The following is an 18,889-nucleotide window of genomic DNA, read 5'->3' as shown; positions in this document are numbered from 1 at the left end:
AGCCCGACGGCTAAGGCCGTGTTTGGCCAGCTTTTGTGTATTTACCATTTTGATAGCCAATATTTTCCTGCTTTCGTTGCTATGAATTAAGCTAGCACAGCACTATTTCAAAAGGCACGATTTAGTAACCCCAAACCAGACCCTCCAATCCATAACAATCGGAGGGAGTAAATACAACCAAACGATAACTTCTTCCTGGAAAAGAGAAAATGAATAGCAAATGGAAGTAACCATGCTTTATTAGTACCTCATCTTCCATGTCACATCAAAGATCAAAGTAAACTATCCATGCTGTACATTGGACGTGTAATAATACAACCGAAGTTTGAAAGACATGAGCTCGTATGTGTATATATTCACAGTTAAATTGGTAACTCCGTGAAACTTTAAAAGGTGCGGAAAATTCTTCCTAACTATCTAGATTTTAGAATGTTTTGCCAGGGTGAGCTCTTTTCGTAGGACTCTCCTCATGACCTTATTCGAGGCGGTTCGAGGAAGTGATGACACCACGATGACTGATGAAACCTGCATAGAGAGGGCGAATCAGGAAAGGAGTAAAGGACAGAGCACCATTGATGTCGCTGTAGTTACCACGCGAAAAAATATAAGTTATCAATGAGCAGTTCAGGGGAACATTTGAAGCACCTTGAAAAGAGGGTTCAATTTCTTCAGAGCAGAGTTGAACATTAGTTTCAGTTGATTCAAATCTTCAGCTTGTGGTCTTTGGTCTTTGAATACAACGGCTATGGTTAATTGTTCGGGGCCACCCCCTACAGGTGGAACCCCAATAGCTGCTGTTTCCAGAATGTCATCATTCACCCTGTTGCAGATCCTCTCAATTTCGATGGAACTAACCTGAAACCAATCATAGAAATTCTATGGATGGACTGACAAAAGCTGTGATTTGGTACAGGAGTTTTGTGTTACCACATTTTATACCTTAATACCACCAAGGTTCATTGTGTCATCTGCACGTCCATGAGCCCTATAATATCCGTCTGCAGTACGCTCAAATTCATCCCCATGCCTCCGGAGGACCTGCATGCGCACACTCATACTGTTAGTGTGTCTCAACCTTTGAGGCTCTTAGCAAGGAGTCGATGAAGATAACACATACTTTCGCATTCCATTCTGGCATCCCGCTGAAGTACACCTCATGATGATCAGCATTTAGCAGCATCGTTGATGATCCAAATAATGTTGGATCAAGCGCAAGTTCTCCAATGCCAGCAGAATCCTGTGGCTGTAAAGTTCGAATGGCATTAGGTCGAGACAAATTAATAGACAGCTACAGTCTAAAGCCAACAAGAATCTACATGCAACTTTTACAGAATGTGCAAGTGGTAGATGGTTAATTCCATGCCGACACTTACTAAGGGTTTCCCGTTACTGTCAAGAATAAACAGGTTACAACCCATGGCAGGTGTACTGAATGCAGACAATGCTTGAGGTTGCAGCAGGCATCCAGTAATAAATCCGCCACCAATTTCTGTGCCACCACAGTACTCAATTACCGGCTTGTAACAAGCTCTTCCCATCAGCCACAAATAATCATCCACACTAGATGCCTCCCCAGTTGAGCTAAAGCATCTGCACAGGTGATAACCATAGGTGAGAAACTAGATGACGTTGGAGGAAGTGCATGGAGAGCAGGATCAATCAATCCAGAAATTACCTGATGGTTGACCAATCAAATCCTGCAGTACAATCTGTATTTTTCCACGTACGAACAATGCTGGGTACCACTCCAAGCATTGTCACCTTAGCATCCTGCAAGTCAATATAATAACCAGTAATGAGATTGTAATGACGATTTTAAATTTTTGACCGAAAAATGACGATTTTAAATTAGCAATAGAAATAGTGCAAAACAATATGGCCAGTGTGATAGAAAATTTCATCCGCCCTTTAATGACTGAATTTTCCTAACAAGGCACGAGTGCACAATCATGTCAAACAGCTGAGCATTCTTGTGAGTACTGAGTATGCAAATGAACATAACTGAGATGATAAAATACGCATACTGCTTTTTGATACTCTACTCTTTTGCGAAATTGAATTATATCCTATATTTACCTGTACAAACTTCGCAAAACCTGAACTATTCGGGGAACCATTATACAGTGCCATGGAAGCTCCATTCAGTAGCGAAGCATAGACAAGCCAGGGACCCATCATCCAACCAAGGTTTGTAGGCCAAGCAACAACATCACCTTTCCGAATATCCATGTGACACCATCCATCAGCAGCTGCCTTAAGAGGGGTCAAATGTGTCCATGGAATCGCCTTTGGCTCCCCTGAACATGAGGAACTGTCAGAAGGTTTGAACAGTACTGAATCAACTCATAGTCCATTTAAGTTTTAATGAGGGTCTATTGTGGTACATTTAATGTAAGTAATAGACGATCAGGTAGCTGTAAATAGATGATTTATCCTAGAACTGAAAAACAAAGAACGCATTGAAATAACAAATAAGAGATCACCTGTGGTCCCTGATGAAAATAGTATATTGCTAAATTCATAGACAGGTTGCTCAACTGTGGTATAAATATCAGCCCTGCAATTTTTGTCATGTTAGTGTGATATAATATACTCTATCCAAGAAAAGCATGTTGGTCAGTCATTCGAGAGAATGAGCACTTGCTAGTTAGCACATGAAGCATGATCAGAAACTAACATACTTGGTACGATCAGCCCTTCCAAGGAAATCTTGCCATGAAAGGTCATCAGTACGGAGTCCTTTTATCGGTGTGGATCCCCTTGCAGGGATCACAATAGCCATAGGGGCCTTGGCCTCCAGAACTCTACTGTAGAACCAAAACTATGATGTGAGTAATAAATTCTGATTACGAATTATGTTCTATGCCTTGCACTTGAACACACACCTATACAATGGCAGTTCCTTGTCATCACGAAGGATACAATCCTAGCAAACAAAAGATTATCAATATCCAGAAAATTGCCTTTTTATGTATAAGCACAAATTATTTTCAGAAATAAAGTACTCCCTCAGATCCATATTAATTGTCTCAAATTTTTCCAAATATGGATGTATCTATGTCTAAAAAGCGTTTATACATGTAATATTTCGACAACTAATATGGATCGGAGGGAGTAGCAAATGTCAAAATTATCTCGTAGCAGTAGGATTAACCAAATACCTGGGTGAAAATTGCTTTTGCTTCCGATATCTTTAGCCTCGTCGATATTGCAGGTGCAGCAAAGCTGTCTGCAATAGAGACAACAACATAGCCTGCTAACACGATCGCAAGGTAGATAATAACGGCATTCACATTCATAGGCATGTCAATTGCAATAGCAGATCCCTTTGTCAGATCCAGTGAATCGAGCGCATTTGCCACAAGGCTGCTCTAAACAAAAGCGAGATGATCACTTGTGGCATTAGATTTCAATGAAGTAAACATGGTTATATGTTCAGAACTAGTAATCTTTACAGTAGAATATTATACCAGACTTTTTTCCTCAATTCCTCAAGAGTCACAACGTTGAGGGGCTCGGAATCCTTCCCCTCATCCCTCCACACAATGGCAACATCGCTGGAACGCCTTCCAGGTTTAGCATTCAGGCAATTTGCAGCCGCATTCAGCACAGCCCCCGGCAACCATTCGCCACCTGGGTACGCATCGTTGTCACGCAAGATACAAGATGGCTCCACGCTGAATGTAATACCCATCTCTTCAAAGATCATCTTCCAATATGCCTGTTCTTGAAACACAGAAACTGTAAGCCCACTTCTAGCAGCGTAGCAGTCAATGGAGCAAAGAAACAGAAAAGGAAAAATCTCCTGGTTACCTCGGGGTTCTCGTTGGAGAATTTGTGGAAGTCACGGAAGCTAGTGATCGGGTCCTTGTACGCTTCGCCGATGAGCTCCCTCCCCCGCGCCTCCAGGACGCGGCCAACATTGGTCAGGGCCGCCTCCTCGCTGCAAATTTGCAAAGATCAACATGTTAGAGCATCGCGCGAGAGCACAAAGGAGCAAAGCTTCGGGACGGAATCCAATCCGCATCACGCTGGATCTCTTACGGGTCGGGCATCCAGGCGGGCGGTGCGGGGGACGGGAACCCGGCGTAGCAGCCGTAGTAGAGCATCCGGTGGACGGCGAACGGGACGTCCGGGCGGAGCGCGGCCCGCGAGAGCTCCGCCCACACCGCGGCGGGCCCGCCGCTGCCTTTGGCACCGAGCGCTCGACTTACCGCCGAGTGGAGCGCGGCGGCCTCCGCGGCCCCCGCCGCGGCGAGGTCGTCGGCGGTGATCGCGGCCAGGGGCTTGTGCGACGCCGCTGCGGCCATGCCTTGCGCGTGGGCTGGGGTGGGCTCAAGCGCGCGCGAGCGAGCTGCTGCTTTGCTGCTTCCCGCTAGATGCGGGGAGAGGAGGGAACTCGTGCGCGGGTGTACCGAACGGGAGAGCAACCTACCGACGGGGACAGGACGAGGGAGATGAGACGAGATGAGATCGAGTCATGGAGACGTGTGCTGCGTTGTCGGATAACCCGATACTCTTTCTTAGTGGAGTACGAGTTACTGTGCTCTGCGCTAGAGAAGTTTGATCTGATCTGGACATGCCTTCCTTTTGGCCTGTCGAATTCAGTCGTTGCTGCGGCAGACTCTTTGCTCCTTTGCCTTTATTTTATCTCTGCCTACCTTTCGCAATACTAAAACAAAAACAAGCATCCAACATTTTTTCTAGCATGTGTAACATTTTTTTTCTAGAATACTAGCGTGTGTAACATGGTCACACCATCTACTTCATGGCATATCAAAAAACGTTGTAACATTTCAAATACTTCAATGCACCATTTTAAATGTTTGCAAACAATTCTCATGCAATTGCAACAAGTTGTTGACAACAAGTCGCAACATAGAAGCAAAGGTATATGCAATGACGACGAAAAAAACTTTACGGCATGCACAACCTTTGAAGCAGATGCACAAGACATTGCGATACGTTAGTCCTGTGTATACGCAACACAACAAATAGGAGCATATGACCAGAATCATTGCAACATAGTGTTGAATCAAGCTATGCAACATATTGTTTTTTTAAGTTGGTACCACCTCGCTATCATCGTCTGAGCCACCAACCTCGCCCCCGGTGGCGATTCCGTCCTTCCCATCCTTCCCGAGCCACATCATCAGCAAAAATTGGATGGCGCACACATGATCGTCGCAGCCCGCTATATTCATCGAGTATGACTATAACACATGTAAGGGACAAAAACTTCCGCCTTATAATGTTGCAACATATTGATCTATAAAAGTTAGATGGCAATGATTGCTCCTTGAACATGAGTAACATTTTTCATGTATAAAAAGTCTAACAAATCACACGACAAAACTCACTATATCCATCTAAATCATTAAAGTGGAGTTCGTACCTTTTTCTTACCCACGAAGCAAAAAGGCATGCGGCTCAATATAAGAAGTCTAACAATCACACGGCAGAACTCACTGTATCCATATATTGTGGTCGGTAGCATCATCGAAACCATGGTGATTTCAGATTTGAATTACCCTCCACCGGAAGATGATGGTGGCGGCGACGACGAAGAAAGAGGAATTGATCTCCGTAATGTTTCAAGTTATAGTATGTATGATTCTGATTTGTTCAATCCGTTTCTTTCATATGTTTTAATAAGATAGTGCGTTCTAAAAAAACCTAAACCTCGTCGGTGTCGGTGTCGACGCCGCCGCACACCAAGGTTGGGATGAGATTCGTATTTGCCATGTCGGAGGACGGTGGCGCATGATGGCCATTAGGATGGGATTCAGACCATGTGAATTGTAATGTTGGACTTCTAGATGCTTCGTCCGGTTGAAAGGCAGCGGAACCGGTAGCCGGGTAGCCGCCGTCAGCCTCTCGAGAGTCAGACCAGGCAAAGGAGGAGAAACCCTAGGGTTAAATTGCCCACGCTCCCTTGGCGGCGCAGATCCTTCTCTCTGAGACCGCAGCGCCTTGCGTTCTTGCCATGTCGCGACCTCGAGCCGCCGCCGCCCAATCCAGCGCCGCGTCCGCCGCCACCGTGCTCAAGCCCCCCGCGGACGCCCCCGTCCGCACGCCGAACTCGAATCCCATCCCGACCCCCTTCGCTTCCCACTTCCGTCCCCTCGGCCTCGGCGCTCTGCCGCCGGCGCCGTATCCGGCACCTTTCTACTACATGGGGCGGCCGCCACTATTCCCGCCCGTCATGCCGCCCGGCGCGTTCCCCGGGCCTAGCATGTACCCGCCTCTGCCACCACCGCCGGGTGGATTTGTTCCACACCCAGGCATCCCCTCCCCCCAATTCGGTAGGTTTAATTATGCCACTGAGAATTGTTGGTTTCTTTTCTGAAAAAAAAAATCACTTGACGAGTTTTTGCAACGGGAATGACTCATGCCAAGTTTTGGAATTATGGTGTATTAAAGCAAATTCAGAGGAGGACAACCTATTCAGATTCCAGTGCTAGATCATAGAAATGGGTGCAGTTTTATTATGATTATCAATTTACAGTTACTGACTGCTTCTCTGTAACAGTAATGGTTGTGCTGTGATGCGCCCCCCTGCAAGAAAGGCGAGCCTCATGTTTGTTTCAGAAGATCTAATGATCTTACACGACCTTTGGTGTGTTTCCACGACCTTGATATGTTTGGTACCCTGCAAGAAAGGCGGGCCACATGTTTGTTTCAGAAGATCTGATGATCTTACACGACCTTTGGTGTGTTTCCACGACCTTGATGTGTTTGGTAATGCTTATTGTATAGTTTCATTAAATTAAATGCAATGCCCAGCATTTAAGTTCATGCAGTGGTCTATCTGATTACATGTTGTAGCTTATTTAACTGCTTGAATTATTCTACATAAATTTCTGCATATATACATCATCCCACGTTGATAGTTGCAAACTTCAAAATTAACTTCAGTGTGTTATATCATTTCCATTTTTGTGTTCAAATCACCCATCCATCCTAATAGGTAGCTATTGATAGAAACACATTTTGTTGAGTTTTTCATATGGTGTAGTGCACTGCAGTTGTGCTAATGATTGCTTTGAGTTGTGCTAATGATTGCTACAAACCTATTGTGTTTGGTTTGGTTAAATTTTGGATACTTACATAGATCTGCCCCCAGGTTGCAGAAATCTGCAAACTTCATAGTTGTCACAATTTTCATTTTGCTTAGTTGTCATGCTAATTATTTGTATCGAGGCAAGTTATTTACACAAGTATTCACACTCGGTAATGCAACAATTTTGCAATTATGTATGGTATCTCTTAATTTTGCAAATAATCATAACGATGCATTGTTCTGCTCAAAAGGATGCTGAGAGTCCTGTTACCAGATTTACTCTTCAGTTTGATCAGAGCAGTATAATGCTTTTTCCCAGGTTATTCTGTGCTGAAATTACTTGCATGTCTATCCTGTAGTTTATAAGTTATTTCTTTTTTAATTTGGCCACTAGAGTTGATTAGTTTGTAATGATAGGTTATGCATTATTTGTTTGGATTACTTAAGACTTACTAATATGGCAGACGGAATTTTGTGTTTTTTGTCTGCAGTTGATCCTAGCTATATCGCAAATCCTGACTTTCCACAGCCTCCAAACTTCCCTCCAAGCCTCATATATCCCCCTGTTGGTCCTTTCTCACATCAACAGTCAGTTGTTATTCCTGAGAGTTCTGGGTCTGTGGCTATGGACAGACCACCTAGCCTACCTGTTGCTCCAGCTAGTGAACCACATTTTATAGTGTATGTCGGCAACATTGCATCAACAGTGGATAATGATTTCTGTCTTTCTCTTCTTCAGATATTGTTATTTTTAACTCTTATCACCTTATAGTATGTACATCCTACGTTCATAAGACGATCTCTTAAGATTCACTAGAATTAAGTTGTGGTTCAAACTGACCTTGGTAGACCTGTTAGGTTATGGCAAAGACAATTATAGGATATTTATTGTGGATAAAAGGTAGTTAATTGGATATTTATTGAAGATAAAAGGAAGTTAATTGGATATTTATCGTGGATAAAAGGTAGTTAATTGGAGAATATAGAAGGAAAGGTTGTGACATGTTAGATGAGATGTTCTTTCGATCAAGGGATTAGGTAGTACTCCCTCTGTTCGGGTTTATAACGCCCGCACGGAATTTTATGTCAAACTTTGACCAAAAATTACATTGGTAATACGATGTTCTTTTGGCACAAAGAGATATCGTTTTGATATATATTGGAAAACTCTTTCTAATGATATAACTTCTGTGTAGATATATTAAGTATCATTTGTATAATTGTTGGTCAAAATTTGTCACAAAATTCAATACAGGCCCCATAAACCCGGACAGAGGGAGTAATGTGTATGTGCATCTTTTTTACTACAGGTCTGTGGACTTGTAAAAAGTTGGAAGCGAGTAAGCAATCCTTGTGGTGGAACTCCTATTAAATTGGGCTTTTGTGAGTTTGGATCTGGCGAAGACAGTCTTCGTGCCAAGCGGTTTCTCAACAAACTGAGTGTTGATGGTCAAGAACTAGTGGTATGTACTCCGTTGCATGCCATTTATGCTTGCAACATTTGTAGATAATGTATGCTAGGAGCCTAGGATAAACGATTTCCTGGCAAGAAGGCAACCCTAGTTAGAGATGTTATTTCGAGAATGGGAGTACTAGGATATACTCCCTCCATTCCTTAAAAATTGGCATATTAGCTTTCATTAAGACAAGGCTTTGACCACAAATTACTATGTTAAAGTGTGGTTTATATGACATGAAACCACAAGTATCATGAAGTACTTTTGATAACGAATCTAGCGATACTAATTTCATGCCATATAAACCACACCTTGACATAGTAATTTGTGGTCAAAGGCGTGTCTTAATGAAAGCTAATATGCCAATTTTTAAGGAACGGAGGGAGTACTATTTCGTGGCAGCAGTTTTTTCCTTCCTGCTTCTGTTTTTGCAGCGCTCTTAGTTTTCTTTAGTTGTTTGGTTTCCTTTTTCTTTTCTAGTTTTAGCTGGTTGCTGTAAGACTTTTCGCCACCTTGGCGCCTTCTTCTAATGAAAATGACTCAAACTTAGCTTTTGGTTCGAGAAAAAAAAGAACGGGGATATATATATATATACATATATATATTTACCTCCTAACTTATCTCATTTTGTAGGATTACATCATATTGAAAAGTGTTGTGCTAACATTAATAGACATGGAATAATTGAATTGGGGAGGATAGGCCCAGCCATGTGGGGCGAGGGGAGAGGAACCATGGTGGCTTTGGGGATTTGGGTGGAGGAGCCATTTGGTGCGCCTCTCTAGAGGCAGAAGAAGGGCTGAGAAGTAGGACACGTGCGGCAGTGACACGATTCTTCCATGTGAGAGGGCCTAGGGATATTTTGCTTATTTCACACCAAACAAACTAGTGGACCTAATGGAAGAGTGTAATTCATGTGAGACAAAAGGCAAAAGTTGAATTGCCTATGAAATTAGTGGCATTGGTGGAAAGTTCCCTTTGGTGAAATTAGTGAGTAGTGACAATATGATTTCTTGCATTCCCCTGAAGTGTTGGGAGCTACATGTCTGTGCATGTTATCAAACTAGGATTGTTGCCATAAGTTGAATTTCCTTTCAAAGTAGTGGCATTGGTGGAAAGTTCCCGTTACATAAATAGCTAATAGTGAATGTCAGTATGATTTCTTGCATTGCCCTGATGTGTTGTGAGCTATATATATATCTTTGTGCGTGTCAGACTGAAGCACCTAATGGCAGTGCCTCAGTTTGCATGGTCACCATGGTATTTCGGACTTTCCATCTCTTCCCAGATCAGCCAAGCTCAGTCAAAGGTCTTTGACCTCACGATGACACTGTACATGGCAAAAATGTAAAGAAAACAGACAGCCTGGTGGCATTTTTGTAAGTTGCAGTAAAGCAATGGCATGGACCAAGCTTATGGATGAAGCTAACAGCCTAGGAGAACATGCATTTGATTTACTGTGCCTTTTCTTTGTCCATTTTGCTTTGTTTGGGAGTCTGAACGAACGCTTCTTTTCATTATTTTTCAAGCTTTCGTCTGTAATGGTTTCCCTCGGGTTATTATCTATGCTTATTTTGTTTTGTATCCATGCTTGTTTTCCCTTCTTACAATCAGGTTAATGTTAATGCCGCCACGAAAGAGTACCTTGAGAAATATGGTGAGAATGCTACAGAAGAGAAGGTCGAAGAAGCAGAAATGCAAAAGATACGTTGTATGGTTGAAGAGAGACGGAGGACTAAACTTCCAGGTTCACCAACTTCACCAGTCCAGACCTCTGCCAGTATTGGTGATGCGGATGGTGATGGTAATATAAGGGGTAGTGCACTGGAGGAGAGGAAAGTCAGGAGACGATGTGAAAAAGAGGAACATTTAGGGGAAATGAAAGCTCCGGGTTCACAAGGTTGGGAAGGTAGAGAAGTGACTGCAGCTGTAAAGTCTTCTCTGCAAATTGATGCGGCATCATCAATGGATGTGGCTAAGAAGCATAATACAGTTAATGATGAGAGGAAAAGTCAGCACAATGCAAGTAAGTGCATTTTTTGCTTTTAATTTACAATATCTTCTCCATATTCTAGCTATGTTGAATTAGTTTTTGCTTCATTAGAAGGAGATGGGTTTCATAAGAGCAACGATGAAGAAAAGGGCACTGTGTCTGTACCAGCTTTAGTCTCAGATAAGCAGAACAACAGTGCCCCAGGAGAGAAAGTAGGTTTTGAATTGCAGTCAACATCCAAGTCGGTGGACAAGAAAACTTTGGATGCGGAACAGTTGCTTGCTACTGTCCCGAAGACAAAGGAAGAACTATTTGCCTATGTTATTAATTGGGAAATTTATGATAAGGTGAGACCGAATTATCCATCTTTTCCATGCTCAATTCCAGTATTACTTGTAAAATATGTTATGACAGCAAATGTTTTTTTTTGTCTGCAGCATGGATTGCATGCGAAAATTATGCCTTGGGCTTCAAAAAAGGGCTCTCAATATTTGGGTGAGGTGTTAGCAGCGTTTGTGGATTATATTATATTCTCTTAGCCATCAAAGAACATGTTGATGCAGCTGCAATCTTGGAGCCACTTGCTGGTCATTTGGAAGATGATACAGAAAAGTTTTTCCTCTCATTGTGGAGGAAACTAATATTTGAAATTAAGAAAGTAGAAACAGGGCTAGCATGAAGATGAGGCCATGTCAGGTTTGTTCTTCTCTTTTGAATTTCGTTTTTTTAATGAAATAAATCAATTTCAATTGTCTTGTCCTGTTTTCCAGTTTTAAGGTCCTACTATTGACATTATGAAAGCACTTCCAATTCAATGGAATTTGGATTCAATCTGTTCTTAAAATACACAATTGAATTGAATTACTGACATTCTGTATGTTTCTGCTGCCTTTCACAGTGCCCTCTTGTTACTCAAGTTGCTGGATGATTTCGAAGGAACTGGTGCTGCACAACTGTTCCAGCGACTTGTGAGATGCAACTGTCTGTTGATGTCTCAGAAGAAATCTGTCAATTCGGGCACTGTGTAATTCATGCTCCCTGGTTATCTTGAATTCATGATGCTTTAGTGGCACAAGACTTTAAAAAAATTGTAAGCTTTGTTTGCTGGATGTTTTGACGCTATGTTGAATCTTTGTCCGTTCAGTTTATGTAAACTAAGCATGGTGGCAGAGTTTGTTTTGATTATTTAAAAAGTTGGATCAAGCCTATGTGTTCGTCAGTTCTGTTGAAGGAAAGGACCCACCCCTTTTGCGTTTTGGCCCATGTTTGGTTGGGCAACTCCATGATAGCGGCACGGAACTGGAGAGGTCACACTACCATTCACGTATATCATGCATAATTCTTGGATGGTTCGGCTTTGCTTCCTAAGCATGCTTGGTTTTCTTTCCTGATAGCCACTCAAGGCACATGTCCCTTCCTTGGGGAGAGGGGATGGAATTGGAATCCATGCTTCTTTCCGAACTGACGCCTCGTTAGGCAGGCGGCAGTGTTGCTTTGCTTCCTAAGCATGGCTCGACACGGCGGCACTAAGTAGTTCGACGACACATGAAACCAACTGTTTGGAAGTTGGAACGGAACACGACCTCCGGACCCCGGTCGCTTCGCTTGGCAAGCAAGAAGCGAAGCGACGGCGGCAGAAGCCACCATCATTCATTCATTCATCCATGGCTTGCCCTCGAATCCAGTGGAAAGAAACACGTTTCGGCGATGTTGCGAACCTTCTTCCCGGCGCGACAAGGGACGGACAAGTGCTTGCTTCTCCTCGTGCTCCATCCATCCCTTGTCCTGCCGCCTGCCTACCTAGTACCTGCCCCCTTGATCGATCATCCTTGCAAGCTTTCTTGTGGTCTTCTTTAGCCAAGCCGCAACTACTCCATTATCACCGAGAGGGTTCGATCCAATCCTTCGTCACATCACCGTCCGTCAACGCAGCTAATCGGGTTCCCGGTATTGATAAGGTGAGCCGAAACGTTTCATTTCCGCCCCTTCTTCTCTTCATCCACGTTTTGCCTTCATTCTTAGTTGCTACTCTACTGAATGGAGATACAGCTTACTTAATCTGGAGTAGTGTACAATTGTAGCCACGCTAATTCTAGATGGTCTGAATCTTCTAAGCAGAACATGATACTCCGTACTTATATCTAGCTGGATATATGGTACGGAGTACTACTACTTTGCAGTACAGCCGTAACCATACTAAATGGTCTCAACGTTCTACGCAAAACATGATATGGAGTACTTAGTACGGCAGAGAAGACCTTTTCTTTCTTTCTTTGCAACTTGCAAGTAGTAGTATACTGTTGTTCAAAAAAAAGTACTCCATGTGTAGTATACTACTAACATGTGTCGTGCTCATGACGCGTTTTTCCTATGCCTTAGCCGTTAATCATCGCAGGGTCGGTGTCGGGTCAGTCACACATTTATGCTTTCTCTACACGCAGGGACACGCTTCGGAACGCCACGGCAGAGCCCAGGGGTAAGTCAAATCCGGTGGAATTAGAAATCGGCTTAGAAAATCTCCCCAAATCGAATTATGTTTCTTATACTAGAAGACATCCAAACCCAATAATTTTATTTTTTTCAGAAATATCAATCAGAAAAATAGAAAGAATAACAGATCCGATCAAATTAGGAGAATTGAGATCTCCTGAGCTCTGTATATAAACGGGACACGGTCGATGTGGAAATGGAAGAAGAAGCTGGGCCACAGCCTCTCCCGCTTCCTCTCCCCCAAACCCCCATTCAACCTCGCCAAGACCAAACCCAACCTCGCACCACCGCCGCCGCCGCCACCACCACAGCCGCCGCTACCGTCCAATTACCCGATTCCGCCGCAGCCAGCCATGCCCCACGGACGCCCCCCACCGCCGGCGTTCCCGGGCGGCCACGTTTTCCCGCAGGCGGCGTCGACGGTGCTCCCTGACCCGTCCCGCTTCTTCGCGCCGGGGCTCCTGTCCGCGCCGCTCCCCACCAACTGCTTCTTCCAGAACTTCACGCTGAAGAACGGCGACCAGCCGGAGTACATCCACCCGTACTCTGTCAAGTCCGCCGCCGCGGGGCTCACGGTGTGCTACCCGACGCGCAACCATTCCCCTACCTTCGACATCCAGACCTTCGCCGCCGACCTCACCGTCTCCTCCCCGTCCGCCGCCGCCGGCCAGCTCCACCGCATCGTCGCCTTCGACGACCTCTCCGTCACCCTCGACTTCTCCCCGTCCCTCCGCGCCTTCCTCGTCCGCGGCTGCCCCTTCGTCACCGTCGCCACCGCCGACGCCGCGGGCCCCGTCGACATCTCCGTCGCCTCCGTCCACGCCTTCATCGAGGCCGTCCCCTGCGACGACGCCCGCACCAAGTGGCGCCTCCGGATGAACAGCGGCCAGACCTTCCTCCTCTACGCGTCCGCGCCGATCCAGCTCTCGCAGTCAAGCGTCACGCAGCTGGCGGCGCCGGGATTCTCCGGCGTGATCCGGATCGCCTACCTGCCCGACGCGGCCATGGAAGCGGTCCTCGACCAGTACAGCCGGTGCTTCCCGACGGCCGGGGAGGCCGCGCTGAACCGGCCCTTCTGCGTCGACTACACCTGGCGCAAGCAAGGGTGGGGGGATCTGCTCATGCTCGCCCACCCGCTCCACCTCCGCCTGCTCTCCGAGGACTGCTCCGCCCGTGTCCTCGACGACTTCAGGTACCGGAGCATCGACGGCGACCTGGTCGGCGTCGTCGGCGATTCCTGGATCTTAAAAACCGACCCGTTGTCCCCAACATGGCATTCTACACGGGGCGTCAACGACAACGGGGTCGGCGAGATCGTGGCCGCGCTGCGCAAGGATGTTGACAGCCTTGCTTCCAATCCCATCACGACCACCTCGTCCTACTTCTACGGGAAGGCAATCGCCAGGGCGGCGAGGCTGGCTTTGATCGCCGAGGAGGTCGGGTGCCCCGACGCCATCCCTGCGGTGCACCGGTTCTTGAAGGCCACCGTCACGCCATGGCTGGACGGCAGCTTCCAGGGGAACGGCTTCCTGTATGATCCCAAATGGGGCGGTCTTATCACGAAGCAGGGGATGAAGGACTCCGGCGCGGACTTCGGCTTCGGGATCTACAACGACCACCACTACCATCTGGGCTACTTCCTGTACGCCATCGCCGTGCTGGCCAAGATCGACCCGTCCTGGGGGAGGAAGTACATGTCCCAGGCCTACTCCATGGTGGCCGATTTCATGACGCTGTCGCGCAAGTGCGGCGCGAGCTACACCAGGCTGAGGACGTTCGACCTCTGGAAGCTGCATTCGTGGGCGGGGGGGCTGACGGAGTTCGGCGACGGGCGCAACCAGGAGAGCACCAGCGAGGCCGTGAACGCCTACTACTCCGCCGCGCTGCTCGGGCTGAGCTACGGCGACACGCACCTCGTCTCCGCTGGCGCGACGCTCACGGCGCTGGAGATGCTGGCGGCGCAGACGTGGTGGCACGTCCGGGAAGGGGAAGGGATCTACGAGGACGACTTCAGCGGCAACAACCGCGTCGTGGGCGTGCTGTGGGCGAACAAGAGGGACAGCGGGCTCTGGTTTGCGCCGCCCGAGTGGAAGGAGTGCAGGCTAGGGATCCAGCTGCTGCCTCTCCTGCCCATCAGCGAGGCCCTCTTCCCGGACATTGGGTTCGTCAAGGACCTGGTGAGCTGGACCGCGCCGGCGCTGGCGAGGGACGGCGTCGGAGAAGGGTGGAAGGGCTTCGTGTACGCGCTGGAGGGAATCTACGACAAGGAGTCGGCGTTGGCCAAGACCAGGGCGCTGACGTCGCACGACGACGGCAACACGCTGACGAACCTGCTGTGGTGGCTCCACAGCCGCGGCAGCGTCGACGACGGCGTCGCCAGGTGCTGCTGGTATCGCCAGTATGGCCATTGACGCAGAGTATGGCGGCTGTTACCACATGGCAAATGTGGTTAGCAATTAAAAATGCAATCAAAAAGAGTATGGCGGCTGTTCTTGAGGGATGCAAAGCTGGGAGCTGGAATTCTGGAAATGCTCGGGTTTCAGAGTGGCAGAGTTGTTGGTTCGCTGAAAGATACAGACAAACAGAGTGGTTGTTCGTTCTTCACGATGTTATAGCGCTGATTTTATCCCAATAAATATCGTTCTTGTCACCAAAGATTGCTCATGTCAATTTATACGTGTTATTCCCCCCGTCCCAAAATAATTTCAGTGTGCAAGTACAGTCAGCCAATCAATTTACTAATTGGAGCCTCGTCTCGAGGCAAACCAATCCTAGAAGTTTTCCGTTAGAGTAAAATGCACTCACGGTCACCGAATTTGTTTTTGATTCTCAATTTAGTCATTGTATTTTGAAAATCAAAAGTTACGGTCCGTAAACATGACAAAATATTCTACATACAGTCACTGATACCGATTTTTGTACGTATCGGTCCGTATCCTATGCCAACTCAGTTCGGATTTTTTGCATTTTGTCCTGGAGAAAATGCAAAAGATGCGCTCCAGTCCTCGTGAATTATTTTTCAGGGGGCAAAATGTCAAAATCCGAGTTGAGCTGGTACAGGATACGGACAGATTCATACTCCCTCCGTCCTTTTATTCCAGGCGCATTAGTTTTGACACAGATACCAAGGAGCCGAAGCAAATTCCTCTTCTGCCCCCACGACAGTACTACTCTCTCTGCCAAACGTTGCATCGTTCCCTTCGTAGACCCAACAAGAGCTTTTTTTATCCGGCTTGGCTAACCTACCGTTACCTTTGCATATGCCGTGATTGGTCCTTTATTTAATGCATGCACCGGGTGGAGGCTATTTTTGGGAGTAGCTTGGCAGAAAGTTTCGACGTCTGGTATAGATGGACACCGAAAGTTGAATAATACGTCCCTAAATTAGGAGGGAGTACAAAATACGATACCGGTGTCCGTATGTGAGATACTTCGTCAAGTTTACGGACCATAACTTTCGATTTTCAAAATAGAGCGACTAAATTGAGAATCGCAACCAACTTCAGTGACAGTGAGTTTTACTCTTTCCGTTAATACAAGAAATTACAAATCTTGGCCGTTCATTCCTGTAAACATGACATGATCAATGCCTTTTAGATGTTGATCAAAATTACTCCTAGATTACTTGTTGTGTCTGGTCCGCAAGTATGGAGTCTTTTTATAGCCATTTAGATAGGTTTCAAACATACCTTCAACCTTTAGAAGGATCACTTTAGCACATTAATTTTGGAGCTTTCAAGAAGACAAGAAAATTTCGTTGGATGAAATCTTAATTGGAATTTTTTTAATTCGGTTTTGAATTGAACCAACATCAACAAGAATTTGAATTTGAGTTTTCTATGGTATTTTGGTCTTGATAATTTATTTGGATGCGGCATATTATGCAACCTTGAGTTTTCTTGAAATTTCTGGAATTCATTTCATTTTATATTGGATTTTATAGAGTTTCACCCTCTACTTTCTTTAGAACAAGTTTCACCCTCTAATTTTTATTTTTATTTGGAAAGGAAAAAAAACCATTTTCCCGTTTTCTGGGCCGAAGCCCAGATTCTCTCCTCCAGCCGGATTGGTCGCCTCTCTCCTCTCTGGGCCGTAGCCATTCTTGTTTTCCCGGGCCGCACCTCCCGTGGCCCAACGTCTGTACGAGCCGCCCCCAGCCCACCCGTACGCCCCACCCTGCGTTATCGAGCGCCCGTTAGCCAGGTCGCTTGCCTACGGACCATACCATCGGAGGCCCATTCTAGATGCTCGCCGAAACGTCTGTTCACGGACTTGATTTAATTATTCTTTCCCGGTTCTCAAACAAAAAAAAAATTATTCTTTCCCTTTTAAAATGCTCTCGTATATAGATTGTTCAGAAGCAATCTTAGCACGAGAAACGCAATATACTACTATCAAAAGAATCTTCTTTTTTTAGAGTCTTTTCTGAGACTAAAAAAACAAGTTATTCTTTAGTACACACAGTTCTGCTCTGTTTTCTTTACGCTTGGCATTTCGCCTGCCGTCCAAATGCCACCTTGCCACTGGTCTGGCAGGCAGCCGGAGAACAAACCTATCTAAGAATATAGTGCGAGGATAGGATTAAGAAATGAGCTAATTGTCACACATCTCACCGTGTCCAAACCCTATCTGATCATGCATCAGACACCTTCACAAAGTCAGATCAACTCCTGTATATGGCAACACAAACCCCATCTCCAACTCTTCCTCCTGCACAGCTATTGCGAGCAGTTACTAAGAACAGAAGACTCACTCACTAACAAATCGTACCAAGAAAGGCAGAGAGAGAAAAAGAAGCTTATCTTTATCAGATCAGTGGGTCAGACTTGACCACAGTGTCACTGCTGCTGCAATCTGCATGTAACAAGTGGTTGGCCAAAAACGTGGCACTTGGTGCTCCGAATTTAGCCTGAGGAATATAAGATCACAAAGTCCAACTCAGGAGTCGTCCTGATCAGCATCAGCAAAATGCTAGACTATTCGGCTATTCCTTATGGCCCATGTGAAGCATGGCACAAGCAAGTAAAGGGCATATTTGAGGAGTAAGAACTAGCTGAGAGCTACATTTCATCGCACCTGCACACCAGGGTTGTCGCTCACTTTGTTCGGTATTCCCTTTTATTTTCTTCAGATAAGAGTCCGAGAAGTCTTTCCTTGGCACACATTCTTCCAAAAGTGAGAGACATAAAACCGTTGTTTTTCCTAGAAGAAAACGAAGCCAGGACTTTGTGCTTGTAGTGTTTCACTGGGATGGGTTACGGGGAAGCATCAAATGCTAAACTACTGGTCATTCGTCTAGCCTTTTTTTTACACTCTACAATGCCTGATTGTATTCCCACAAAAAACGGTGAGAATAACAGCATCAGAGACGAATACTCTGCCTTTTCTGTACTAACAACTACAGAAATGTACGATTCCGTGAAGCAAAATTGCGCCACTTTTTCCCTGCATTATTCGTATATATTGGAGATCGGAGCAAAAGTTCCAAGACTTTGGATCCTTAGCTTGTTTGGTGCCGACGAGTAAGGAATATGCTTTGGTTGCTTCTAGTTCAGTAGAATATGTGTGCGTGTGTTGAGAAATTATGCACCTGCTTTGGTCCTAAAATGTATTCCCAAGCAGCATATTTGAAACATGTCTACAGTCAACAGTGCCCCGTAGGAAGCAGATTAACCTTCCCCGGTTGGCAGGTTGGTGAAGGAACTGAGCTTATTCCAAATACATCCTCTTTTCCACTTCTCATTTCAGTGCATGCATGCATGTACTCCCCCTGTCCATCCATATGAACATTTTCTTATTATGATGATTTCCTAACTATTGATCAAAGCTTGAATTTACACGGTCAAATACGCCTTCAGACAGATTACTATTCAGCTGCTGACAGCC

The 18,889-nt window shown here is 45.6% G+C and overlaps 3 protein-coding genes across 6 annotated transcripts; 2 read left to right on the top strand and 1 right to left on the bottom strand.

Annotated features, from left to right (window-relative positions):
- Positions 1-210: 210 nt before the first annotated feature.
- On the bottom strand, positions 211-4,485 carry LOC100836680 (probable acyl-activating enzyme 17, peroxisomal). Its single transcript, XM_003576439.4, has 14 exons — positions 4,045-4,485; positions 3,814-3,943; positions 3,471-3,721; positions 3,162-3,366; positions 2,886-2,926; positions 2,682-2,807; positions 2,484-2,557; positions 2,077-2,297; positions 1,676-1,770; positions 1,374-1,590; positions 1,118-1,243; positions 940-1,038; positions 646-855; positions 211-525 (listed from the first exon to the last, which is right to left on the bottom strand). Exons 1-14 carry the CDS (start codon positions 4,308-4,310, stop codon positions 418-420), a joined length of 2,169 nt encoding a protein of 722 aa, XP_003576487.1. The 5' UTR covers positions 4,311-4,485; the 3' UTR covers positions 211-417.
- Positions 4,486-5,841: 1,356 nt separating this feature from the next.
- On the top strand, positions 5,842-11,732 carry LOC100836374 (RNA-binding protein 25). The gene is made up of 8 exons (XM_010239834.3): positions 5,842-6,305; positions 6,533-6,741; positions 7,555-7,802; positions 8,374-8,526; positions 10,135-10,546; positions 10,625-10,860; positions 10,951-11,209; positions 11,412-11,732. Exons 2-7 carry the CDS (start codon positions 6,549-6,551, stop codon positions 11,050-11,052), a joined length of 1,344 nt encoding a protein of 447 aa, XP_010238136.2. The 5' UTR covers positions 5,842-6,305; positions 6,533-6,548; the 3' UTR covers positions 11,053-11,209; positions 11,412-11,732.
- Positions 11,733-12,084: 352 nt separating this feature from the next.
- LOC100846458 (putative endo-1,3(4)-beta-glucanase 2) lies at positions 12,085-15,673 on the top strand. Of its 4 annotated transcripts, none has more exons than XM_010239833.3 (3): positions 12,085-12,471; positions 12,955-12,989; positions 13,098-15,673. In XM_010239833.3, the coding sequence occupies exon 3, from the start codon at positions 13,192-13,194 to the stop codon at positions 15,412-15,414; it is 2,223 nt and encodes a 740-aa protein (XP_010238135.1). In that variant the 5' UTR covers positions 12,085-12,471; positions 12,955-12,989; positions 13,098-13,191; the 3' UTR covers positions 15,415-15,673. The 4 variants fall into 4 exon arrangements, with proteins under 4 accessions (XP_010238135.1, XP_024318986.1, XP_024318984.1 ...); XM_024463218.1 differs by having other exon boundaries at positions 12,909-12,989; XM_024463216.1 differs by having other exon boundaries at positions 12,893-12,989.
- Positions 15,674-18,889: the final 3,216 nt, after the last annotated feature.

The sequence above is a fragment of the Brachypodium distachyon genome, chromosome 4, assembly GCF_000005505.3.
Source record: "Brachypodium distachyon strain Bd21 chromosome 4, Brachypodium_distachyon_v3.0, whole genome shotgun sequence".
In the NCBI taxonomy this organism is placed as follows: domain Eukaryota; kingdom Viridiplantae; phylum Streptophyta; class Magnoliopsida; order Poales; family Poaceae; genus Brachypodium; species Brachypodium distachyon.
The sequence above is the reverse complement of the archived record's forward strand: the minus strand, read 5'-3'. Positions and strand labels throughout refer to the sequence as shown.

Bases quoted from the DNA above. Each gene is read 5' to 3' on its own strand.
- LOC100836680 (XM_003576439.4), bottom strand. From the start codon at position 4,310: ATGGCCGCAGCGGCGTCGCACAAGCCCCTGGCCGCGATCACCGCCGAC. The intron at 2,808-2,885 runs GTGTGTGTTCAA...TTGGTTCTACAG, and splicing joins AAGGAACTGCCATTGTATAG to TAGAGTTCTGGAGGCCAAGG. The intron at 2,298-2,483 runs GTGATCTCTTAT...CCTCATGTTCAG, and splicing joins ATTTTCATCAGGGACCACAG to GGGAGCCAAAGGCGATTCCA.
- LOC100836374 (XM_010239834.3), top strand. From the start codon at position 6,549: ATGCGCCCCCCTGCAAGAAAGGCGAGCCTCATGTTTGTTTCAGAAGAT. The intron at 7,803-8,373 runs ATATTGTTATTT...TTTTTACTACAG, and splicing joins TCTGTCTTTCTCTTCTTCAG to GTCTGTGGACTTGTAAAAAG. The intron at 8,527-10,134 runs GTATGTACTCCG...TCTTACAATCAG, and splicing joins TTGATGGTCAAGAACTAGTG to GTTAATGTTAATGCCGCCAC.
- LOC100846458 (XM_010239833.3), top strand. From the start codon at position 13,192: ATGTGGAAATGGAAGAAGAAGCTGGGCCACAGCCTCTCCCGCTTCCTC.